This window comes from Anarhichas minor, unplaced genomic scaffold, assembly GCF_050575085.1.
Source record: "Anarhichas minor isolate MPS153535 unplaced genomic scaffold, ASM5057508v1 ptg000026l, whole genome shotgun sequence".
NCBI lineage: Eukaryota > Metazoa > Chordata > Actinopteri > Perciformes > Anarhichadidae > Anarhichas > Anarhichas minor.
In genome coordinates, this window is record NW_027466472.1 from 4,375,716 (window position 1) to 4,399,986 (window position 24,271).

Below are 24,271 nucleotides of genomic sequence, written 5' to 3' on the forward strand. Positions count from 1 at the left end.
GGAGACCAACCCAAACTCAGCACAGTAAACTTACGTACAAAGTTGGTAAAAGCTCTGTGCTCTTTGGACTCTAAAACCAGATTTATGGAGTAACTGGAGCATGTTGGACAGCTACACCCATGAGTGTGGGTGGAGCCACCAGATGCAGCGTTGATAAAAGCACTGTAAGCAGGTTTCACTGACTCTCCCTCCCTCTGGGAATGGTGTAATTAGCTTTTCTCCCCATCTCCTCCATGCTTCCCTATTTTGCTGGGAGAAAATGCAGAATGCGTTGAGGGAATTAAAAGTGCTTGTCGCGAAACTAATTTTGGATCTATTATGGGGATCTGTCAGCGGGACGGCGTCCCTACTGCTCGACGTGACAGCAGTGACGGGGCCATGAAAGGGATGCTAATGAAGGCAATAAGAGCAGTACAAGGTGAACATTTACCACAAGGCCTTACATTATTCAGACCTCGGTGGTATTTCATCTCCCTTTTCCCTATAGCCACTGGTCCTCCCTCTATTTTACCATCCGCCTCCCCCCCTCCAAGTTCAAAGGATTATGGTGGAAATGATTCCATGCCTTCTTTTCTACCTCAAGCCCATCCATTACTGCTCCAGCCAGACTTCTTTCAAACCCCCTCGTCAAAAGACGAACATGAACAGGAAGCCCTTCACTTTTAGATGTTTTCAAGCTCCAGATGACTCGGTCCTCATGTAGCCCTCATGGTGCTACAAATAATGGATATAAAAGGGTGACACTGTGCTATTTTTAATCTAGCCAAGAAAAGTTGGTGCCTCGTTATTAGTTTTTGTAAGAAATTGATCATTACTTCATAATTACTTTACATAATGTTTACTAGTAAGCTACCTAGCTCTGAGTGGTGTCATTCATCAATAAATAGGAGCTGCTTGTCAGGTGGAAATACTGTGTTCCCCTTGAGGAGACAAAAACAAGTCGCGGTTAGATATTGGTGAAGCAATGATACGTTTCTTGTACAATTCTCACATGAGCGTGGCACGATAACATTCGAGAGATGAGAGAAGTAGAAGGAGTTATTCCGGAAATTGTAAGCTATTGCTAATTAGCAGTTAGCTCTTATTTGTTCCTTACTCGTTCCGTGGTAATGACTCTATGTACCTTATTGTAAAAGTGTTGCCAACAAAAGCTCTGTGTCAGCAGAAGGGAGCGTCGGTCGCCGGGTGTGAGGCGAGGAGGATTATGGGATTTTATCCCTTCAAAGAGTCAGCCTCCAGTCAGGGGAAAAAACAGCCCCTTTGATTTTCACGGGAGCAATATATTCGAGTTGGACCTTGAAACTAAAAGGAGACTAGTGTAGTGTGCCATATGCAAAACATGTGTTTTAATAGGGCATGATAACTTGGTACATTTAAAGAGACTTACCCCTTAAGAAGCTGTAATTAAAAAGCGAGCTGTGGCTGTATGAGTAAAGGACTCTCTCACAGAGGGGGTTGTTTTTGTAGGCACTCAACTGGAGGCGGCCTCTTGTCTTTTGAGACATCTGAAGATTTTTTTTGAGCGGGTCTGTCTCGAAATCCCCGAAGATATCAGGAAAGAGAAGAGGGCAAGATGTAACCTACATGCACTATCTGTGAATCTCTTTTCTTCATTGGTGGTATACGGCATATATGTTTGGCATTTCATAGCCAATTCAGGTCACACAGGATTGCTGTGCTATTGGTGCGGCGCAGACACACAGCCTTTTAAGCAACATGCTGAGCTGTGAGTATTTCACTGTTGTCTCATCAGCCCCATGCTCCTCTCAGCATGTCCCCTATTCAGCTAAAAACTAGCTTCATGTCAGCAATAAGAATGGAGGAATTGTATTCATATTTGCCTTGTAGGACTTTAGTTACATGCATAAAGTGCTATGTTTTAGAGAATTTATATGGAGGTCATAGCCCAAACAGTTTTCTCTCTCTCCTGCATTAAACCCCGTTCCTTGACCTTGATAAACCTGTATTTGGCAGAAGATAAGCAGTCCTTTTACATATTGGCAGTGAGATGAATGTTACCTCCGCCTGCTGCAGTGAGGCTGTACACGTTACTCAAATGTGACTTGAAGGTTTGTGCGCTGAGGCGCTATTTACTGTCGGCAAAAGATAGTCCCTCTCATCTCTGCTATGCAGCATGTGTTCACATAATGCACGCATCATACACAACAGCAGTCACGCACGTACAGAAAATGTAGGTGTGCACACATGTATTCTGAACACGAAAAAGCAGCGTGAATGCACACAATAGGAAATTCTCAGGAGTAATAAAACAGCGGTACCTCCAGTCTTTTCCCCCTATTGTGCATCTGCTAACCTGTGTCTAAAACCACCTTTGTGATGGTATAATCCATCCTCCACACCACTGACTTACAGTAAGTGCTCAAAATAAGGCATTGCACCATCCCTCCACCCCTCCCTCAACCTATTTTCCCCTGTCCTTTCACTCCCCCCCCCCCCCATCTCTCGCTGTCCCTCTCCCTTCTCTGATCTGCTGTGTTTGAGTACCAGAGGTCACAAGCTTTGGACATAGCAAAGGCCCCAGCCAGGCCAAAGTGCTGACTGAAGGGATATGGGGCTTGACTTTGGGCAGTGTGAAAGATCCAGGCCTGCCTTGTTTGCCTGTCTGTCCGTCTCACTGGCCACACTATAACAAGATTGCAGGGCTCTGTAAGGCGGATTTACTGGAGCACAACTCCCCCTAGGGCTTTTTCATAGAAATGGGTTCCTCCATATTTCACCAGAGCCTCTCACTCTCTCCCTTTGTAAAATGTGTCTGTAGTTCTCTCTCTCTCTCTCTCTCTCTCTCTCTCTCTCTCTCTCTCTCTCTCTCTCTCTCTCTCTCTCTCTCTCTCTCCAAATCTCTGTTGTTAGCCTCCGCTTGCTTTTGTTAATTATGATATGCTTCTTTCCTTTCTTTCTTCGAATAAAGATTGAACCTCGCCAGAAATGAAAGCATGAAGTTGAGCCAAACTGAGCTGAGAAAAGCCGACACAATGACAGAGAAAGAGGGATGGAGGGCATGGCCTGGAATAACGTGCGAGCTATCATATCACAAGTCCTCTCCATATTTATCTCTCCCTCAAGATGGCCATTTATTTAGACGGCCTTTCCCACGTCCTTATGGAATCTCATAAAGACATGTGAATGCATGAACAGCACCCTGACCGGGAGGTTTATCTCGGTTTAATATGTCTCACAGGTTTTATTCTTTCTAGGTCACCTCGCTGCAAATTGAAAACCAAGGTCATCAACCCAAACATAACTGACCAAACAATTTTTCCGACTGTGTGTGCATAGCTGCCACAGCAATGAATCCTGTTTTGTCTCATAGTTAATGTTGACACAAATGATGGGGTCTTGCTGTCCAACCGTCCCAGCTGTGCAAACGGTAAATGAGGCCAATCCAAATGCAAAGGCACACCAAGGCGAGCTTATTTTGGGACCTCTGTGTCATCCATTCCACAGTACAAAAGCCCCTCTACAAGACCATTAGTAGGTGGGAATGTGGGGAGCAGCGACTGTATACCAACCAATACCAATTTGGATTTGTTTGCCAACTCTTTATGGCAAAAACGAAGACAGTTTTCTTTCCGTCATAGGTACAGCACATTTGCTGTTTATTTCTTTTCTGTGAAATACAATACGTACAATTTATGGTAATCAAATCATTTTCGACACCAGCAATTCCAAAGTGTGTGAGCTGGCCCCAGTCATTGTTTGAAGGTCAATCTAAAGTGAGGTTGTGGAAAGTCTAGTACTTTGTGCGGAAAAAAGATTGCAACGCCCCGCTTTCAGCGGTCACCCTGGCCCTATCTATCCTTCAGGTAAACTCTTCCATTTACAGAGCCTACAGTTGAAGCGGTGAGAAGTTAAGTAGAAGGTGGAAGGTGAGAGAAGAGCCAGGGAGCTCTTATCAGGCCTGCCACACGGTGCTGGGTTCAGCCGGGTGCTGCTGATGGTTGTGGGAGCCCCTGATTATAGAGGTTAGCCTGAGGAGCTGAGGGGAGACAGTGGGCACAGGTCTCCCAGCAGACCTCAATACCACCATCAAGCATTAACTTGCACCATTAAGTCCAACCAACTGCACACACACAATAGGACCATTCTCCCTCTTGGATAATCTTTTCACTGCAAAACTCTCTCTTTTCTGACATCGAAACTGATATCGGTGGGGAGCCCACAAGATGAATGACCCTGCAAATGCTTCATTAAAAAGTCATAAACGGGGATACCTTCAGGGTCCTGGAGTTCCGCTGTTCGAAGGGGTGGCACTTATTTTTCTGCTGACTAATGACCTGAACTGAACAGGTGGTCCAACAGAGTACAAGGACCTCAGCAATGTGTATTGTCACTCTCTGGCTGACAAATGGACACACAAACACTCAACCATGAAATGGCCTTTCTCTGTCCAACTAGCGAATGGCAATTGGAAACCTTACACTTGATTGACAGTGGGGAGCTCGGGCTTATGGCGGAAGCCTCACAAAGTGAAAACGGAGCTTAAACAAAACTTGAATAACTGCTGAAATCCACATGATGTCATCCGTATGACTGAAGCTCCCTCGGAAGAGGTGGTTTGTGTGAGGCTACTCCTCTGTGTCCTGCGTCAGCACTGACTCATTGGTTTCACAGCACAGAGCTGACATTTTCATTGGCCCAGAGATCACTTATGGGACAGGGTGTTGGCTCCTGTGAGGGTGGACCAGTGAACAAGTGGACAGGCGCCCAGTGAATGCTGATGCATTCGCAGGCCACATTTGGCCTCCTGTGGAACATTTGACAGCATGTGACTGTGTCTGTTGAGCACAAAGGGATTATTTAAAAGAGTGGCTCTGGGTTGAATCACTCCACCGCAAACACAACACCTGTTAATTTACAGTACCGTTTTGTTTTTTTCTTTAAATACGTGTTCCACGCCATGATGTTTATTTAGTCTGTGCAAACAGGGGGAAATATTGAACCTCCGTGCTGTTAAGCAGCATGATAATGAAAAGGAGATGTAACTATATTTACACGCTCAGAATCCCCAGGAGCTATTGGCTCGTTCGGCAATCAAATTAAAGACCGGTAGTTAAGTTAAATGATGTTGAGCCAAAAATATCCGTCACATTTGAGTGTGTAAGCTCAGTGGCGCTCTGCAGTATCGTAAAGTCTTTCTACCAGGTGGAATGAGTCGAATATCTCAGCAGTGCCCCACCCCCTCTGGACGCACACAAAAACACACACCGGCACCATCCATAGTTTCAGCTTCCAACAAACCTCCCTGACGCCTCTGGCTAATTCCACTCAAGCCCGCAGGGCTGTCCTGCATCCTCCAATAAATTAGCCTCGCTGCTCCCCCACTGAGACACAGGCCCTGACAGTCTGGACGGTGCCCGAGTCACTCGCTTGTGCACACAATCATAATTATTGCAACTTTTCATTGCAGCCACAAGATCTTCACTGAGTAAACTTGGGAATTTTCGGTACGCGTGTTACTGCTGTAAGATTGCATGTTCCATTTGTGGACAGTGTCCGATCTCAATTACATTTTGATAATAGGAAAGTAAGCAGGACTAGGTTGTAAACTGTTAGTAAGACAGAGGGACTCAATCACTATATCCCATCAGTTTTAGCTGTGTACCTTCCCTTCCCAGGCCACAATTGCTCAGAGCTGTTGATGTGAAGAGAAAAGTGTTCTTTGACTGCCCTTGTCAAAAGGGTTTAACAAAAAAGATCATCATAATACTTCTCTCTGACCTCCTGTGCCAAACTTAATTTCCTGTAAAAAAAGAATCCTCTCTCTTCAGCATCCGGGTCTGACGTATCTCAGCATCTGTCAGATAGTGATTGGGATTCTGGGTCATATCTCTTGCTGCGCCTTCCGTCTCAATTTCCTCCATCGGCATGGTTTTGCTTCCTATCTGCAGCATCTGCCTCTTGTCTCAAGTTTGGATCGAGCATGTGTCCCCATCTGACATCTCTCTACCTCCCCCTCCCTACCTCTCTCCTCCTCAGTTCTATTCAGCCTGCTGTCAGTGGGTGCCCAGACTGAGATGAAGAAGGTCGTCGGGGACAATGCCACCTTACCGTGCCACCACCAGTTCCCATCATCCAGCTCTCTCGACATCGAGTGGCTCCTGCAGAAACCAAACTCCAAACAGAAAGTGGTGAGTTAAGATTCCCTTTTCTTCCTGTTTTTGTGAGATTTTAAGACATTCATTGAAACGAGTCCCTTGGAAGTGCTGCAAAGTAAAACTTACAAAAAAAGGTAATGCTTCTTTAACTGTTCATTGCCAAAAGGAGCAGCCTGAACTGTGTCCTCTTCGGGGGTAAAAAGTGTCCGAACATAAACAAAACAACATTTGCGCTAAAACGCAGACCTCTACAGACCTCTACTACAGACCTCTACTACTGCTGTATTTTTTCTAGCTGACATACTGTATATCTTCTCCTCCTTTCTCTACTTTCATACATCCACTTTTTTTATCTACCTTCTATCTTTCCTCCTTTCGAGTCACGCTGATGGATTTACAAAAGGAGCCATAATAGCTGCCCATTAACTCAATGCCCAAAGTTACTGTGGCACTTCAAGTTTTAGTACCTTTCACAAAGGAACAATCATGCCCAGAATGTTCCCCAGCTGATTTTGTAGTTCTAACCTTGGACCCTTTTTCTACAGCATTAAAGACACAAAAATGAAAACAACTTGGACACAATTTTCAATGAGCTTTTATTTTCTTTTTTAAATGTGACCGCAAAGTTCCTTACACCTAACACAGAAACAGTCCTAATGATGTTTGCATCTCTTTCCATCTGATGTGTGGCTGTTAGCTCGGTAGCGACCTAAAGAACTGGAACGTTGTAAGCTAGCCAGAAACCGCTAACTCAAGCTAAAGTTAGCTAACAGACGGAGCAGCGTTACTGCAGTATTTCTCCCTAAAACAGCTTCAGTGGCGACTCCAGGTTCTCTGGAGATGTTTCTGTACCCTGCCTGACCAACACGCAACTGACGTGAGACCGCTCACACACTCCCTCGAGCTCCACCGAGGGCATTTTGTTGTTTCCGAAAACGTCAGCTCATGAAAGAAAGACAGTGTGCGCTGCATATCTGTCACTCTGAAGTGCTCCTGTTTTCTTTTCAAGTTATTATAGGCCCACTTGTTTTTACCCAGTGACTTTCAAGGCTTCACATCATGAGTTTGAATTACCTCTGGGCATATTAAGCATCTGTTTACATGCTCTCTGTCTTTTACATTGTTTGCTTAAGTCAAATAAAACAACTTGAATTCCAAATACATGATTTATGTTATTACAATACACTAGTGGCATTTCGTTGGTTTTCCTTTGCTGTGTGTCCGCCTGAAAGCTAGAGAAAAACTCAAAACATATAGATGTTTTGAGTACAAAACATAGATGGCAGCTGATTCAAGACCATGACAGTACAACTATTCTGTCCTAAATAAATCATCACCTTGCTGAAAGTCTTTAAAGAGCCGTGACTTGCTTTTGTGTCTCACAGCCTCTTGAGACATTTTTGGTATAGTTTCAGTGGTTTTGAATTATTGCCTTTCTTCACCCAAATTGAGCGTAGTATCTGATGATAGACAGAGCGTCAAATCTCAACATCTTCCTGTCGGAAGAAAGAGATTTCCTTTCTCTTTCGAAGTCGTTCGTTCATGGGCTGATGTGTTGGTTAGCACAGGGAAATATGAGAAAGGAAAGAAGAAGAGAGTGTGGAGCGGGAAACCGAGGGGCTAGGAATGAAAGAAAGGGGAAAACAATTATTATGCTTTGATGATTCAGAGGGGGGCTGCCACATTGCGATGAATATTTAATGGGACGATAACATTGAAGGCGCCATTAATTAAAATCAAACGTCTGAAAATTTGATTAGGAAAGAGACTGCGCCTGTAGCTGAATGAATAAATCATTCTTTTGTTCTGCTGGAGGGCCGTGTTGAGAGGGAAAGAGCATCTTGTCAACATTTAGCCTCTGTTAGCTAATGTACAGGTTACATGTGTTAAGGACACGGAGGGGCGAGAGACGTCTCACCGACGTTCATCTTACATCTTATTAGAACTTACTAGCTTCTAATAAAGTGGCCCCTCAGATTCTCACTGTGCTGACCTGCAACTATAGTCACCCTCAACACTGGGTATTCCCATAGCAACAGCAGTGGCACAGACCTGGAAAAATGTAATTTTCCAAAAAATGTAAAACAATGAAAGTAAGCTGCTTAAAGCGGAAATTCTCCACGTTTCACAAATCATCATCCTTTTTTTGGAAAACACTAGCAGCACTGTAATACTAGGGTTGCTGTTGATTTTCAAAGCGACAAAATGCAAAATTGCTGCCCATACAGTACACCATTTTGAACATAGGTCTACTTTATTGGCATTCATTACCAGGACAATTGTGGCCCACTGAGCTGATACATTTTCATGAAATAGAAGGTGGAGAGGCGAGGGTCTCCAACAACAGCAATAATGCAGAATATGTATTTTTCTGTATTTCCTTCTGTATTTTTTCTACTATTCAATAAATATATATATATCATTTACGAGGATAATTAAACACATAATGAATGACAGTTTTAAAACAAAACGTAAGTGCCTTGAATGTTTGAATGTTAACAAAAAACTATTGGTTTGTGTGAAATCTGGTCCCAATATTCCTCAACAATTCCTCCTTTATCAGAAATTAGGTGAATAGCTATCATCTGTTTGAACAAAGTATCATGTATGATATAGAAATAAGATACATAAAAAATGAAGAACTGATATTTTTACCAAAAGCACACAGTCCAGGCAAAGACGAGGTTCTGTTACTCTCAGTATATTTCATCTAATGACTCCTATTTGTTAAAAGAAAACAACAAACAACAAACAAACCACCTCATTTTAATTGCAAACTATGCCAACAGCCTGTGGCCATTTTCTAAATTCTTCTTAAATTCCTCACACTCACTGGCACTTTCACTATCTCTCTCTTGCTGTCATAAGTAAGTGTTCAGAGGACACCCAGACATAACCAGGAGCATGAATACACATATCCACTTGTAGTGCGGTCCATACTCATGTGAGTAATAAATGAGTTCATGAAGGCAGCTGAAGTGTGCCCATAGGCAGGTGCTTTTTTTAAAATATGTCCCACTTTGTGTAGGTGACAGGGCCATGTCGCTCTGTGCCTGTAGCTGTGACACTGTTTGCATTCATAGTGTGTTTCTACTCTACATTTGCTCAGAAGCTACTTTGTGTGTGTAGGTCTGTGCATGTGTGTGTGTGTGTGTGTAAATGGCCAGTCGTCACCTGTGATCACAGCAGGTACCCCTGTGTCTTAGGCCCTGATGCACTGTGGCACCGGCATTTAGCAGTCCCCATCTGCAGGCTCTCACTTGCCCTGAGTAATAGGCCACTGTGACAGCTGTGTTTGTTTGTGTTTGTGGATGTGGATGGAGAGAAAGAGAGGCAAATAGAGAGAGAGAGAGAGAGAGAGAGAGAGAGAGAGAGAGAGAGAGAGAGAGAGAGAGAGAGAGAGAGAGAGGGAAAGAGAAACAAGGAGAGTATATAGAAATAAGCCATACAAAGACATAAATAGGCAGAGATGAGAAAATGAAAGCTTTCCAGTTCAGGTTTACAGATGTTAGATGTCTGCAGTGAAGTTTCAAATCATCCGATTTTTTCTTTGAAGACCAAGTTTTTGCAAACATCATTGAACCGTGTGCTAAAAATACATGTAAAAAGAAAAAATGAAAAATCACAAACTGTAACACAAACAACTTTGTCTGTTCCAGCCTACTTTTAGTTTGTTTCAAAGTTCTGATAAAGATGCACTTCATCTGATCATTGTTTCTTTTGTGTTTTGTATTTTATCTGATTTGTGATTTAGACAAATGCAAAAGTTCTCTGAAAAGCAAATGATACAGAAAAAATATATAAATCGCATAAAGACTTACCTATACAGATTATGCATCTGAATCTAAATATACACACACACACATACTGTACGTATGTTTGTATGTACCCTGTATGTGTGAGGTACACACACACACACATACAAACAAACAGTCCCGACTTAAATACAATACTGACTGCGATACTCAATAGCTGTTCACTGTGAACATTAAATGTGTGATCCAGAGGCACCCCGGGTCATGACGCAGGCCAGCAAGCCAACATGCTAATATATGCAAATGTTTTGATGCAGCGAGCACTATACGCTTTAATGGTTAATGGCAGTTTATGCCACACTGCAGAACTTTGGCAACCAATTGCAAGATAACAGTATCACATCATAAAAACAAAAGAATTTATTTGCGGCGGACTGAAATAATTGTAAATCTGTTCAGTATGTGTTTTGTTTTTTAAATTTCCCATGTTAAAAAATACATGTACCTTGTATATAAGTACTATGTACTTTGGATATATAGTATCCTAGCATGTGTTGTTTTTTAGAGGGTTGTGGGACATTTGTTAAGTTTTCAATCCTTTTATTTTAGCCAGAGCGCTAACATCCCATCAGTGCCACTGTGGATACTTTAATCTTTTATCTCAGCACCAGAATAGATTTTTATTTGGTCAATTTGACAGCTCCGACTCGTAGAAAGCGCATAAGGAGATAACAGCGCTCACAGATAATCAGCTAAATGAACACTGGCAGGATACTGGCTTTCCAGCAAACGCGTTCATTTGTAAAATATTATTTCCCAAGTGTTAATTAAAAAGTGATTGTTAGCAATGTTACCCATGAGTGCTGGTATTTTCTCAACACTGTTCACCCAGTGAGGGACTAGGTGGATACATTTGAGCTGTACGTGCACCATCATTAGAGTTATGTAATCGTAAATGTTGATGGCAGGCTACCAGTCAAATATACCAAGGGTATTACTGTTGGGACATAGACATTACAGTAAATTATCCCACCGTGTTTTTAAGTAATATGAAAGCCTTATTTAGGGGATTGGTTGCATTAATTAGATGAATACTGACATCACCAAAAGCGAACTGCTAGTTTACCGTCACTAATGCAGAAGAAGGCGTTGGAAGCTTGTCACACAAGAGAGTTTTGTATTTAATCAGAATAATCAGTGAATACAGAACAATGATAAAATGTTTCTCTGATGTTCTTCTCTCCGGTGTACACAGATCATTACATTCTTTGGGGGCCAGGTGTACACCAATGAGGCGACGGGCAGCGAGGCCAGCCGGCTGTCCTTCGCTGGGGAGTACCTGGGTGGAGACGCCTCCCTGCTGATCAGTGACCTGCTGCTGACCGACTCTGGGGAATACTATTGTAAAGTCAAGACCGGGGGAAAGTACCACTGGAGCCAGGTCAACCTCATTGTGCTGGGTGAGTGTTGTCAGACACATTGTAATAGACACACACTCAGGTCATGAAGAGACCCAAACCCATTTATACATAAATATACACACACGCACACACACAGAAGACCTAGTCATTGGATCATTAGCCTGGCACATTTCCTCCGTCATGCTGACTGTCCTAATGATTCTATTTGATTCAGACAGTGTGATTTGATTTTGCTCATGCTGTTTGGGTTTGTTTGGATTGGTTTGTTGATGAGGTGAGACCAGAGACATGAGACTGGGTCTGGAAGAGCATGATTGATTATGTTAGGGTCTGAGTTACATGGACAGGCATCCAGATAAATGCTTCATGTGGCACAGGCGAATACATGTCCTCTATGTGATCGATGAGAAAACAGACCCTGCTCTAAGTTTGAGGTACTTCCCGAAGTGAAATTTAGTAGTCGAAAAAAATGAATCTGTCACCAATGTAACCACTGATAAGCAACTTGGGAAAAGTATTTGTACAAGTCATGTCTTAGCTCTTGCAACTATAGAAAAGCCTGTTTTGGTCCCTACATTGTATCCTCTTCTTTTGCCTTTTTGTTTCCCTCATTTGCCCAATGTAGAGATGGATCTAAATGGCTTAGCTTTACAACTAGCGCAGTGGCAATATGTGTCTCTCCCTGAGTATCTCAAATAGCTAAACAACTCTGAAGGAGACAGCAAAAGGGGAGCGGCTGCACCACAAAAGCCTGCCACAAAGTCCAGCGGGAGGAGCAAGAGCGTTCTCAATGTCAGAAAAGCAGGCGATTTATTAAAACATCATGGGAGATTAGTTCAACCCGCGGTTATTGGTTTTCTAATGGAACAGTCTGTTAATCCTCTCGCACTCGCTCTCCTCTCTCTTCCATAAAGACATTTCAGTGAGTTAGTGCCTCGGTTTTTACAAATTGCCCTCAGCTTCGCGGTGACACTTTCGATTTTGAGAGGGACGAACATTTGCATTTTTTCTCCCGCTGCCCACGCTAAGATAATAGCTTGGCAACCAAGCTGGTAGCCGGCTTGGCATGAGACGGCGTGTGAGTGTATTTACGTGCACGCCGGGGTTTATGCGTGCCTCCGGTGGCTGTGTTTGTGTCCACCTGCGAGCTTGCGCGGTAACGCCTGGATGCGTGCACCGTTCTTGTTACAGAAGTGTGTCCGGTTGCATGTGCAGAAGTTTTGATTGAGTGTGTTTGAGTGTGTTTGTATTTTGTGTGTGTGGACAAACATAGGTGTGTTTGTATTTGTGTGTGTGTGTGTGTGTGTGTGTCTGTGGCTGTTTCGTGCTGCAGTTAGGCCTAACTGACCCTGACAAAGCTGTGACATGCACACACGGATGAGGACGGGATGGAGGAAAAGAGGGTTGGACGGACAAAGGCACATAAGCTATCAGGCTGTGTGTGCCGTTCACTACCAACTCTCTACATTTCAGCATTACAGAGTTACTTATGCTGCAACGGTAAATACACAAAAGTCAACATCTCTATTATGACAGCATGACAAAAACACAAAATAGCTGTTTAAAAATAGCTCACCACTGATCTAAAAATACATCACTTGGGAGGGAGAAAACCGTGTGCTGTTTTCTCGCTTTTATGGCGGTGCAGTGTCTCTCAGCGTGTATCTAAACAGAGCAGCTGCACAGGGTTTAGCAGGCACCAGCTATACTGTACTGTGCCTCCTAGCTACTGGACTATGACCAAAACCCTTTGACCTGTGGAGAACATATCACCACAGGGGTCCACAGCCAGCTTTGGGGTCACATTGATTCATTCCCTTATGGGACTGTTGTTTTTCTGCATGTGTCACCAGCACGGAGAAATGACTGCGATGCTAGATTAACCCCTTATTAGAATTGGAAAAAGACATATTCTAATAAAGTGTAGAATGTATGTTAAACATTTCAACTTTGTGCAACGTAAAAAAGTCATTTTTGTTTTTATTAGGTCACTTCATTTTATGTGTTGTTTTAATATGCGGCTTTACATTGTGGAATAACTTTTATTTAAATAGATAATCCATTATAACCTATACTTCATAGACACTTGGAGAGTAATAGCGTCACAAGCCTAACCACTGACAATGAATAGAAGATGTATCTTGTAAACTCAAAGAATATTTGTTTGAACTTTTAAGCTTTATTTTATGATAGCAATAACAGTTCCAAATTAGGAAAGGTGTCTATATTCCCATACAATCACACAGGCCAGTCTCATTCATTGTCAGGAGAACAACTACAATGCCTGTTTTGATGCTGCTACAAATTAATCCTAGTTTTTTTTTTTTTTTTATCTCTGGCTAATTAAATGATTACATATCCACAAATTACATTATTAGTATGTAAATTTAGATGAATTTATTTGCCATATTTTTTTGTTATTTGTTTTATTTCAAACTACACATACTGACATTTAAAATATGTACTTTTCTTAACTGTGTTTGCTTGTTCGGTCACTTTGCTCTGTTACATCACTATAGGTGTAAAGCATCTAAATGATTCAAATTGAATGCAAAACTCAAAAGTATAACTATATATGTACCAATGTGACAAAGCACATTTGTATTAAACTGTCTCTGATGCCCATGCGTTCTCACAGTCAAACCTTCCAAGCCGAGGTGCTGGATGGATGGCAAACTCCTGGAGGGCAGTGACGTCAAGCTGAGCTGCAAGTCCAGCGATGGTTCTGACCCCATCAACTACAAGTGGGAGCGAGTCCTGGACAAAGGCAAGAGTCTGGGCAAGTTGCCAAACCTGGCACTGATAGGTAAGGAAAATAATTGGCACTACACTGACGTGCTGATTCATCATTCAAGCCCTCTGCAGAGAAATGCTTCCAAGATTCATGTTCATAGTAGTGATTTTTATAGCCTGCATTCATCCAAGGAAGTCTTTTGCTGAGCACGCTGCCTTTCCTTCGTCTCCTCCCAACTTCATGTTCATACATTTGCGAACACTGACACCCATGTCTGCCCACTGCAACGACATTCTCCTGGTGGCTCTCTGAACTCGTTCACCAGATCATTAGCAGTTACAATTCTTTACTAAAGGGCACTTAGATGGGCTCAGATTGTCCCAATTAGACCACTGATTCTGCATGCCTTTCTTATCTTAAGACCAGTGCCAGTTCCTCCATCAGCTAAAAGACCACATTATGCATACAACGTTTTTGTTTTTTTTCCCCAGGAAATCAAACAGAAAACAGCCCTGTGATTTCTAGTTGTACTCTGTTGGGATGAGTTGTATAAACACACGGCTCCCAGCTGATACTGAAATCTGATGAAGATGTCCGTGACATTGAAATGTCAGCTTGGCTCAAGTGAATTATACCTGCACGCGTGCAGTCACCGGGAACTGAGTGTTTTCTTGGATTGTGTGTAAAGTGGAGAAAATCAAATGTAATACACAGAACTGCTCTGGCAGCTCCCACTAGGTTCTGTACCAAAAAAAAAAAAACATTGGCTCGGTAGTAGCCCTGAGGCACACTTTATTCACATGGTGTGGATTCTGGCATTCTTCTTGGATCATAACCAGACATATCCGCCTCTAAATAGCAACAGAGACAGTTTATAGCAGAAAAAGCTAATGGTAGGCCAACTCTCCCTACTGTGTATTCTCTAAACCGGCATCAACATCCCCGGGGTGCCGACCTCTCTCTGCCTCAGTTTTCCCTCCAGTGTACAATTGGCATCTGTGACGGCACGTGCCCAGACAAAAACCCTCAAATTAATGACCTCCACCAAACAACACCTGTTCAGTCTAATTAGTTTTCATTGGACGATAACACACAGCGTCAGTAGCCATTATTTATGGCTCTGGTGAAAAGTAATATCACATGGTTGTCATTGGTGGGGATGACTAGATATCCCATGGGGCTGCTGGGCTCCATCGCTCTCTCAGACACGCTCCTGCTACTCTCCTCAAGTCCTCCTCAGTGTGATGGGCCTCGTTCTTAAATCAACACTCCATCAGCGTCTCTCTCCCTCACCCTTCTCCCTTCTATCTCTCTTTCTTCAACCATAAAATACATTTCAGCTGTCTCTCAAGTCCTGCAAATGTAACCGACAATGTGGATAAACATGCAGGAATGCTCAACAATATACGGCAGACACAAATGTTTTTTTTATTTGGATTCCCCAGATCTCAAGAACCCAGAGCTTGTGACTCTGAGGAATCTCACCATGGACAGCACAGGAGTCTACAGGTGCACGGCAAGCAATGACGTGGGAGAGGAAAACTGCACCGTTGAGGTCACAATGAAACGTGAGTTTTGGGAGGGAAGGGAGAGTCGATGGCAGCGTTCGCCTCGCACCAAACTGCCACACTGATTGATGGTTATTGTTTCAAATCTGCAGCTGGAAATACATTTATTCCCCTGTCTGTCTTTCCATCCTCACACTCTCCCCCTCCCCATTCTCCCCTCCAGTGCTCTAACACTATAGGGACTGCGCTAAACTTAAACTGGTGGCTACTGGTCACCACCTATGCTCCAACAGTTATGCTTCACTGTCACACTAACACATTTCCTGAGAGGCCCAGGACGGTTGGGGTCAGGTGTGGAGAAAATGACACATATCGTAGCTCAGCAGAAACAGTTTGATGGCCCAGGTGTTAAATTGAATGTTGGGGCACTGTGGCACAAATGCAGAGACTGTCGAGATATTTCCAGCGAATGAGCATGGACCATAAGTGTTTGTGAACGATGAATAATATGTGACAGTAAGTGACTCTATCTCTCATCACTCATCACTTCCTCTTCTTACGTTCACAGATGTGAGGGATGTAGGTATGGTAGCGGGTGCCGTGGTGGGAATATCCCTCGGTGTCCTCATTGTCATATTAATCATCTGGCTCGTCTTCCGCAAGAAAGAGAAAAAGAAGTACGAGGAGGAGGAGACTCCAAATGAGATCAGGTTCAAACATCCTCTTTTCTTCCGTGACTGGTTCACTTTTCTTTGCCATTTTGTACTCGTTAAAAATACTAGTTGTTCGAGTTAAAATGCATGCTACAACGCTAAAATTGTATGGATATGTGGGATTATGAGTGCAGATACTGTACTTACGCATGTGTTTCTGTATGTGTTCTTTCATCTGCCTCAATCATTTAAGGCCAGTTGCATTCTTCGATTATCTGACAAACATGTATGACATGATGCAATATCTCATGCAAAAACAAGGAATCTCAGGTGAGGGAGACGGAAGCGTGTGCAGTGTAATGAGACAGAGAAGAGATATCTTGCAACAATATAATTATAGGCTACCTCAGCCACCTGGGGCCCGGGGGCGATGCACCTGGAGATGTGGGTGCTGCAGCACCCGTACTTACCATGAGAACTATCTGAATTTTAGTAGACCGTATGATATACATACTGTATGTAAAGTTGGCAGGTGAGCCATAAAAAAACCAATGCAGGCAAATGAGGAAGTTAATGTTACAATTAAAGTTTTAGGTCGAAATGTCTCTTGCCGTTTTATGCAGGTCACTGCCCCAGACTAGACTGAAATAATTCCCTAGAATTATAGTGTGAGAATAAAACATTTTTATGTCTGAGTGTGCTATTGCATTGGAACTCAGTTTGAGTACAAATCTGTAGAGGAGGAAAAAAGGGGATATAGGTTATTAATAATTGATATACACAAGTATAAAATGTGACAAGCCTACATATACTGTAACTGTAAATATATGTTGTTCCATGCAACAGTGCTTTCTGACTGGCTAAGACTCTGCTCAGCAATTGCTTTAAAACGTAATGAAAAATAATATATTGGAAAAGTAAGTCAAATGTCTCTGGGGAATCATACAGTAACATTTAATTTGCTGCACATGCGCGTATCATGCTAGCAGAGCGTGCCCCTGAAAGACCCGTGTTGAATTCATATATAGCTGCAGTTCAGCTGAACGCAGGCTTGTGTTGAGGAATAGCGCCAATCTTAGCACTTAGCTGTGCGTTAACCTGTGTGTGTGTGTTACCCCATAAGCAACAGTTCAACTGAAACCGCTCTAAACCGCAGCGGCCAAGCTAAATGCTAACTGACAACAGCAACAGCCCCATGCTTGAATGTGTTTGCTGTGTACCTGTGTGTGTGTGTGTGTGTGTGTGTGTGTGTGTGTGTGTGTGTGTGTGTGTGTGTGTGTGTGTGTGTGTGTGTGTGTGTGTCTGTGTGTGTGTGTGTTTGTCTAAAAATAAAAGCAACTACAAGGTCAAGTGTTCATCGATTATCTTTAAAGTGGCCTTCTTTCCACACCCACCTTGAGTGTGTGTGTGTGTGTGTGTGTGTGTGTGTGTGTGTGTGTGTGTGTGTGTGTGTGTGTGTGTGTGTGTGTGTGTGTGTGTGTGTGTGTGTGTGTGTGTGTGTGTGTGTGTGTGTGTGTGTGTGTGTGTGTGTGTGTGTGTGGCATCAGAGCTGAGGGATCACACTCGTGTTCCTTCCTCACTCTGAAGCCTGCGTGCAGTAGAGGACCCTGTGTACCGCCAATGATTGTAAAAGCGACAGTATTTCTTTTTTTCTGTCCGATTCGAGTAGGTGCATATTTACTGATGTAACAATACATAATGCACATGCACATGCATCATACATAATGCACAATGGTCGAGGGACAGCTTTAAGTAAATAATGTAGATGTTATGAAGTGTTTTCTGTTTTTATACCATGTTAAGAGTCTGAGCCTCTCCACTAATGTGCTGAACCAGACCACGCCAGCTTTAGTAGCGCACATCTCTCGGGTATGGCTTTGGAACCTGCTGTTTAAAAATGTCTTCTTTTTTTTTTCTTTCAAGACTTTTAGAACCATCTCTGGTGAGTCTGAGAGGGTGCAGTGCAGCCAACAGTGCACAGATGAGAGGTTTCTATTTCTGACTCTCTGTAGAGAATATAAGCCTGATATCAATGGGATGATATTACCTGCTGACTTAGCAGCCCACACACCCTGGTGACCTGGTGACAGTGATTTATAATAACTGCAAAGATCCTCTGTAATTTCAATACCATCCGAGTAACAATCACAGCACATATTATCGTATTTTCAGTGATTAATGTTACTTGCAATTATAAGTTGTTTTTGCAACGCAGTTTCTTTTCGTCTGTGCGATTTTGTACATTTCTTATCCTCCTTGTGTCATGAAAGTATAATTACAAAGGAAAGTTTTCATTGTGCTCTCAGCAAAAACTTTATTTTTCTCCATTCAAATATTGTATCTGGGGAACTAGTGATTTCAGCAGATTTCATTATTCCATGCAAATGTTTTTCACAAAACTCAGAAGCTGGGGGGTATCTCATAAATTACACGAGGTCCCAATATAATACCGGTCCCATGTGAATACAGCCTTACAATAGTGTTCGGGAATGGTACTTTGTAAAGCTGTTGTGTGGTCCATTGTGTGGGTTTGTGTGTGTGTTTTCCTCCCCTCTCTTGTCAGAAGTACAGTTAAAATAAATGGAGCTTTGTCGTCATTGTTTGCTGTGTCTTTGTGTGTGTATTCCAACCACAGGGAGGATGCGGAGGCTCCCAAGGCCAAGCTAGTGAAGCCCAACTCCCTCTCCTCATCCCGCTCCGGCAGCTCACGCTCCGGTGCCTCCTCCACCCAGTCCATGGTGCACAACAGCGCCCAGCGTGGTCACCGCCCCCGCCCACCTGCTGTAGCGGCTCTCAAGGAAAATGGACAGCCTCCAGGCTTCCCCCAGTCCCCTCCGGCCTACACCACAGTGGTGCCCAAGACCCCCGAGCCCCCTGCCACTCCCAAATACAACTCCAGGAACACGTCTGGGCCCACACCCCCAACCCTCATGGTCCCTGCCCAGACCAAGGCCTTTCAGACTGTGTAGGACTGAAAGCCAACCACTTCCTGCAGCCATGTGAGACTCCCAGCCCAGCCCAAGCCCCCCTAGCCCCCACCCAAAGACTAAGACTCTTCCATAAACAAAGAAATGCAACTAGTTAAAAGGATGTAATTAAAAGAATCAATACTATAAGTCCAAAAGTACTTTAAATTAATGCGTACTTAAAAAGGGAAAATAAGACATGCTTGCCCCCTATTGAATTACGTAAAACAACAAAACAAAAGAAAAAACATGACCTAAGATGCAACGCTGTTTGTGTCTCATCGCTAAAGGCAGAGCTTTTTTTTTTTCTGAGTTCCGTCTTGTGGCTTTGGAAGGCACAGGGAAGCACCGTGCGCAGCGAGGTGGAAGGAGCCCCCTACAGTAGTACAGCTTTTATTTATTTATCAAATCAAAGGGTTTCGGCATGCAGTGGAGAAAAAGAGGTTAAAAACAAAACCAGAGACAGTAAAGGCAGAATGATAAAGTAGATCCAAATTCTTAGCCAGATACCAACGGAGTCATACAGCTGTTGAGCTTTTGGTTGTCGACCAATACAAGATGGATACAAGCGGGACGGAAACAAGGACGAAGAGAACGCAAGCGCGTAAGACAGCTGATGATGATTTTTTTTCTCTCTCCGGGAGGTGGGGGGGGGGGGGGCGTGGGGTGATTCTCTGATTCATGTCACCCCGCACCTCCGACTCGCCGCCTCCAGCACCCGCTCTGAAACCACAAACCCCTTTGCCTCCCATGGGCCGGGCCGATTGTGCCCATCCATGTGGACGGACACAGTGTGCGGCGTGTACATCATCTGCCTCAGTGCTCTCTGTCTTCCGTGCTCTCACAACAAAACCCGTGAGAAACCACAGGCGGGTCTTTGAGACTGACTCAGCTGGCTCCCAAACAGCTCATCTGCTTTACCAATCAGCAGGGGAAACTTCAGGTACACGGATGTAGCATTGACAGTGGAGCCAATCAGTGGAATTGATACCCCCCCTCCCACATCCTGTCTACATCTATGGACATCTTTTTCTGGAACTGAATATCTTTCCTGAATAATTAAATAGTATGTATTAGGCCTATAGCGTGTCAATACTTTACATATAAGGGATAAGCATCTATTAGACCAGCTGGACTTGTTTTTCTTTTCTTTTCCTTCCGTTCTCTTGTGTTTCTTCTCTCTAAACAGGTTGTAAATGGTGACAGACAGCTATATGTCCATTCATCCATATTAAGAAGTGCCACCAATCCCTAGAATGGGTCATTATTGTTGCTTTTTATTTTTTACTCTTTTGTTTACCTGCTACATTTATGAACTGAAACCAAAATCTATCACCGTGAATGTGTGATGTACAAAGATGGTGGATCCCATTCTCTTCAGCTCCCTGTAAGGTACTGAATCAATATTCGAGCTAAGGCACAAAGAATTGACCTTGACGTTCAATTTTACAATTACTATGTCTGAATGAAGGGAGTGAGGAGTATGAGTCTATAGATACTTCAATTGTGTAGGGTGTGTATGGTATCATTGTCAGTACTCTCCCTGGATCCATAACAATGGAGTGGCACTCGATTGCTGTCTCGCTGAATCATCGGGACCTGCTTGGTTATTGGTCGAGCTGTGCTATCAGCCAATTCCCCCTTTGTCGTATCCTCAGACGGACCCAGTGCAGTTTGATTGAAAGTAAAAAAAAAAAAAGGGGGGGGCAAGTAGCCTATATAGTGTGCCTTTGCGATCCCTCTTCTCTTCTGGTTTCTTTCTTTCTCCTTATCTTCAGCGCACCAGTGGTTCGGTCTCTGTTCACATCCAGCTTTGAGGGTCAACGGTAGCAAATGCTGAGAGGTACAGCTTCACAAAACCTGCCCTAGTAATAACAGATGCAGAACTAGGGAGCACCAAGCAGAGTGAATTATCCATGGTGAGAAAGCAATCCCATGCCATGGGACAATGTACTGTACATTCTGTAATCAGTCTTGTTTTATATTGTACATACAGATAGATATACACACATGATGTCATTTAATTTAATAAATACAGGCGTGTGAGGGGAGATAATTATGCCCCTTACAAAAGAGTCAAATGGGAAACCCAAAAGTGAATTTAAACCGTGTGTTTTTTGTACACATGTTGTGCAAGTAAGTGAAGCCCCTAATTTGAACCCAAGACCTCTTCACAACTAGTGGCCACATTCTGATGAGATATTGTATGGATGTTATTGATCCCCAGGATAATTTATACAGATTTTTGGTGAACCCATAACCTCTCCTCAGGCACCACCACCGGGTCAAAATGTGGGCTTTAATCTTGAATAGCAACTGTCAGATTATCATAAAAAATCTGCTGCAAGAATTTATAGCCAACTAATAATAAACATTTTGGTGAACCTTGACCTTTAGTCTGGCACGCCATCCAGCTCAAATTTCCACATGTGCACAAGATATATCAAATGTACATTTTGCGAGCCTGTTCATACTGTCAAAGAAAATAAGCAGTGTTTATTTGAAAGACTCTCAGGACAAACTAAACATTTGAAGCTCCATTACTGGTTCAAAGAAGAGCAAATTGTCAATATGTCTAACACTTATATTACCTAATAGCTTGTACTGAATATTGCTATTCTCTCTGGGCCGGTAGTGGGGCTTCGATCCTGTTTCACTTCTGAAACAAAGTTCTCACACTGAAGTAGCGATGAAGTAATTCAACCTCAAAAGTTTTTGAAAACCAACATCTGTCTGAAAAGCACATGTGGTTCGACTTTCACGCGCGGGGATTTCACATGTGACTTGTAACTCTGTAAGGGAAGATGAGAGAAAAATGCCTTTTATATTCAACCAGAGACAGCGGTTCATATTTGAGCAGGGAAGCTACTGTGTGCGCGTGTGTCTGTGTGTGCGTGCTTGCGTGCATGCATGCATGTTTGTGAGCGAGTGCGTCTGTGTGGGTGTGTGCATGTAAATTCAGTATAAGCCCTTGGGCCACACCCACACATCCTCATGTTAGCCATTCAATGAGTGAGAAGGATCCAGTCAGGCAAAGTAACCTCTATCCAAATTGATGTGACTGCAGACTGGCAGTGTTTATTTTAGTATTCACTGACTTCTATGCCTGTTGAACTCGGCTTCACAGGCAGCAGTCATGTTTTTGCTTGCGGGGGTGGTGTCTCGAGACAAAGCACGTCCATAATTCATAATATTGTCAGCTCTGGAGGCCACTTGTACGCTCTCTCCTTGCTCTTGCTGTCTCTTAACATAGAATGCACTTGGCCCTGGGTGTACTAAATGGCATCTCAAGGCACACGCATACACACACACACACACACAAAGAAAATACAAAACAGGTCAAAGTTGTATATACACACACACATAAACAGGTACACGTGGCACATTCAGGTCTGCACGGAAACACAGGTGTGTGCTTAATGCACATTCACAGTTTGCACATGCACGCATGCGCTCTCACACACACACACACACACACACGGTTTGCACAAACAAAAGCCCAAACAGCAGTCCTTGTTATTTCTGCTCCTTCCGAATCAATTTGATGGATTGAATGTCTGGAAGTATTACGACTGACTGATGGAACCAGGATACCGAATGCAGCACAGAAAGGGACACTCTACATCACCCAGGGGACATGTGCGCCCACACACAAACACACACACACACACACACACACACACACGTGCATGCAAACACACATGCACTCGAAAATACAAACTCTGCTATGCATCTTAACTATCTGGATAGCATACGCTTAAGGACTTTTTCTTACATGGGAATGTGCGAGAGTGGTACTGGGAATCAGGAGAGGTATAACAGGATTGATTTTGGGCCAGGGCTGTAGGCTCTTGCCATTGAAATTCGCTCCACCGCCGACGAAAGTAGCAGTGGAGGTGGAGAGGACGGGATGCAAGTCTTCCAGCTGTTAAATTCCTCCAAGCTTTTTGATTTGCTTTCCAGCGACGGCAAGTCTCAGGTGGCAGATTCCCCAGTTTATGAGCCCTCGCGTTGCGTCTCTCCTCTCATGTGTGCAGCTTTGTGGCCTGACAAACTTGCGCTCTTTCCAACAAATGAATTTTAACGAGCTTTTGTCACTTCAGCAGAGGGTTGAGGAGGGAAGTCTTAAAGCACCTCAGAGTGTAAGCGGCACATCCAATATCATTCTTTAAAACAGTAACCATCAGCACTATATATTGTCTTATTATCAACACTCAGAGGTGCAGTAAACATGAAATCATTAAATGGTTATCCTGCGTTATATGATAGGAGTGTGAATCTCATGTAGCCACTATGTTTTATGTTCTATTAGGCAGTTTTATTTCTGATTGAAGCTTTTGAGCAGGGCAAAGTGATGCTCAGACTTTGTGGTTTGGCCTTGTATGTCAGTATAGGGGAATGTGATGCATTGTTACTTTTGAGAGAGGAGATGGAGGGGCTGTAGTCAACCTCAAGGAAAGAAAGCAAAGGTACCTGCATGTCATAGGAGATTGAGCAGACGAACGGGAATGCTTTGCTTTGATGTAACATAACTGTATTCGGCTAAAAATAGGAAAAAAATAAAAAATAAAAAATAAAATCTACAATTGTAAATATATTCACAGAAAATTTTATGAAGCTTTATTTTTGTCTTCTTCTTCATTTTCAATTTATCATCCATGTACTTTGCACTTTTTTTGTGTGCTATGCTCATCACCGGCCTGTGTGGGATCTGTGTGGTTGGCTGTTTCTCCTGACTACATTGTTTGGATGTCAGGGGGAGACACGCTCAGCGCGGCGTCACTAAAGGGAAATGTAAGACACTTTTGTTTTCCTTACTCTCATCCGTTTTTCTGCCGTGGCTTCTCTTTGGATTTATAAAACAGTACAGATTTTTTTTGTTTGTTTGTTCGTTTGATGAAAACAATCCATGTAAATATCACAAGTAAAAAAATGTATATTTTTACGACTTCTGAGTTATTACTCTTTCATTTGCAAATAAAATATTCAATGACAACTTAACTGGTCTTGTGGCATCTTGATTTGGAGTTTGGCATCTCTGAAAAGAGTAAATACAGACCAAGAACAACTTGATACATTTAACCTGAGTGAGATAGATGTATAAATGTGTGTTATCTC

At 43.1% G+C, this 24,271-nt stretch overlaps 1 protein-coding gene across 1 annotated transcript; it reads left to right on the plus strand.

The window, feature by feature from the left end:
• Positions 1-318: 318 nt before the first annotated feature.
• clmpb (CXADR like membrane protein b) lies at positions 319-19,170 on the plus strand. The gene is made up of 7 exons (XM_076100540.1): positions 319-418; positions 5,998-6,149; positions 11,127-11,331; positions 13,931-14,098; positions 15,472-15,594; positions 16,103-16,244; positions 18,823-19,170. The coding sequence occupies exons 1-7, from the start codon at positions 319-321 to the stop codon at positions 19,154-19,156; spliced, it is 1,224 nt and encodes a 407-aa protein (XP_075956655.1). The 3' UTR covers positions 19,157-19,170.
• Positions 19,171-24,271: the final 5,101 nt, after the last annotated feature.

Bases quoted from the DNA above. Each gene is read 5' to 3' on its own strand.
- clmpb (XM_076100540.1), top strand. From the start codon at position 319: ATGGGGATCTGTCAGCGGGACGGCGTCCCTACTGCTCGACGTGACAGC. The intron at 11,332-13,930 runs GTGAGTGTTGTC...GCGTTCTCACAG, and splicing joins GGTCAACCTCATTGTGCTGG to TCAAACCTTCCAAGCCGAGG. The intron at 14,099-15,471 runs GTAAGGAAAATA...TGGATTCCCCAG, and splicing joins GCCAAACCTGGCACTGATAG to ATCTCAAGAACCCAGAGCTT.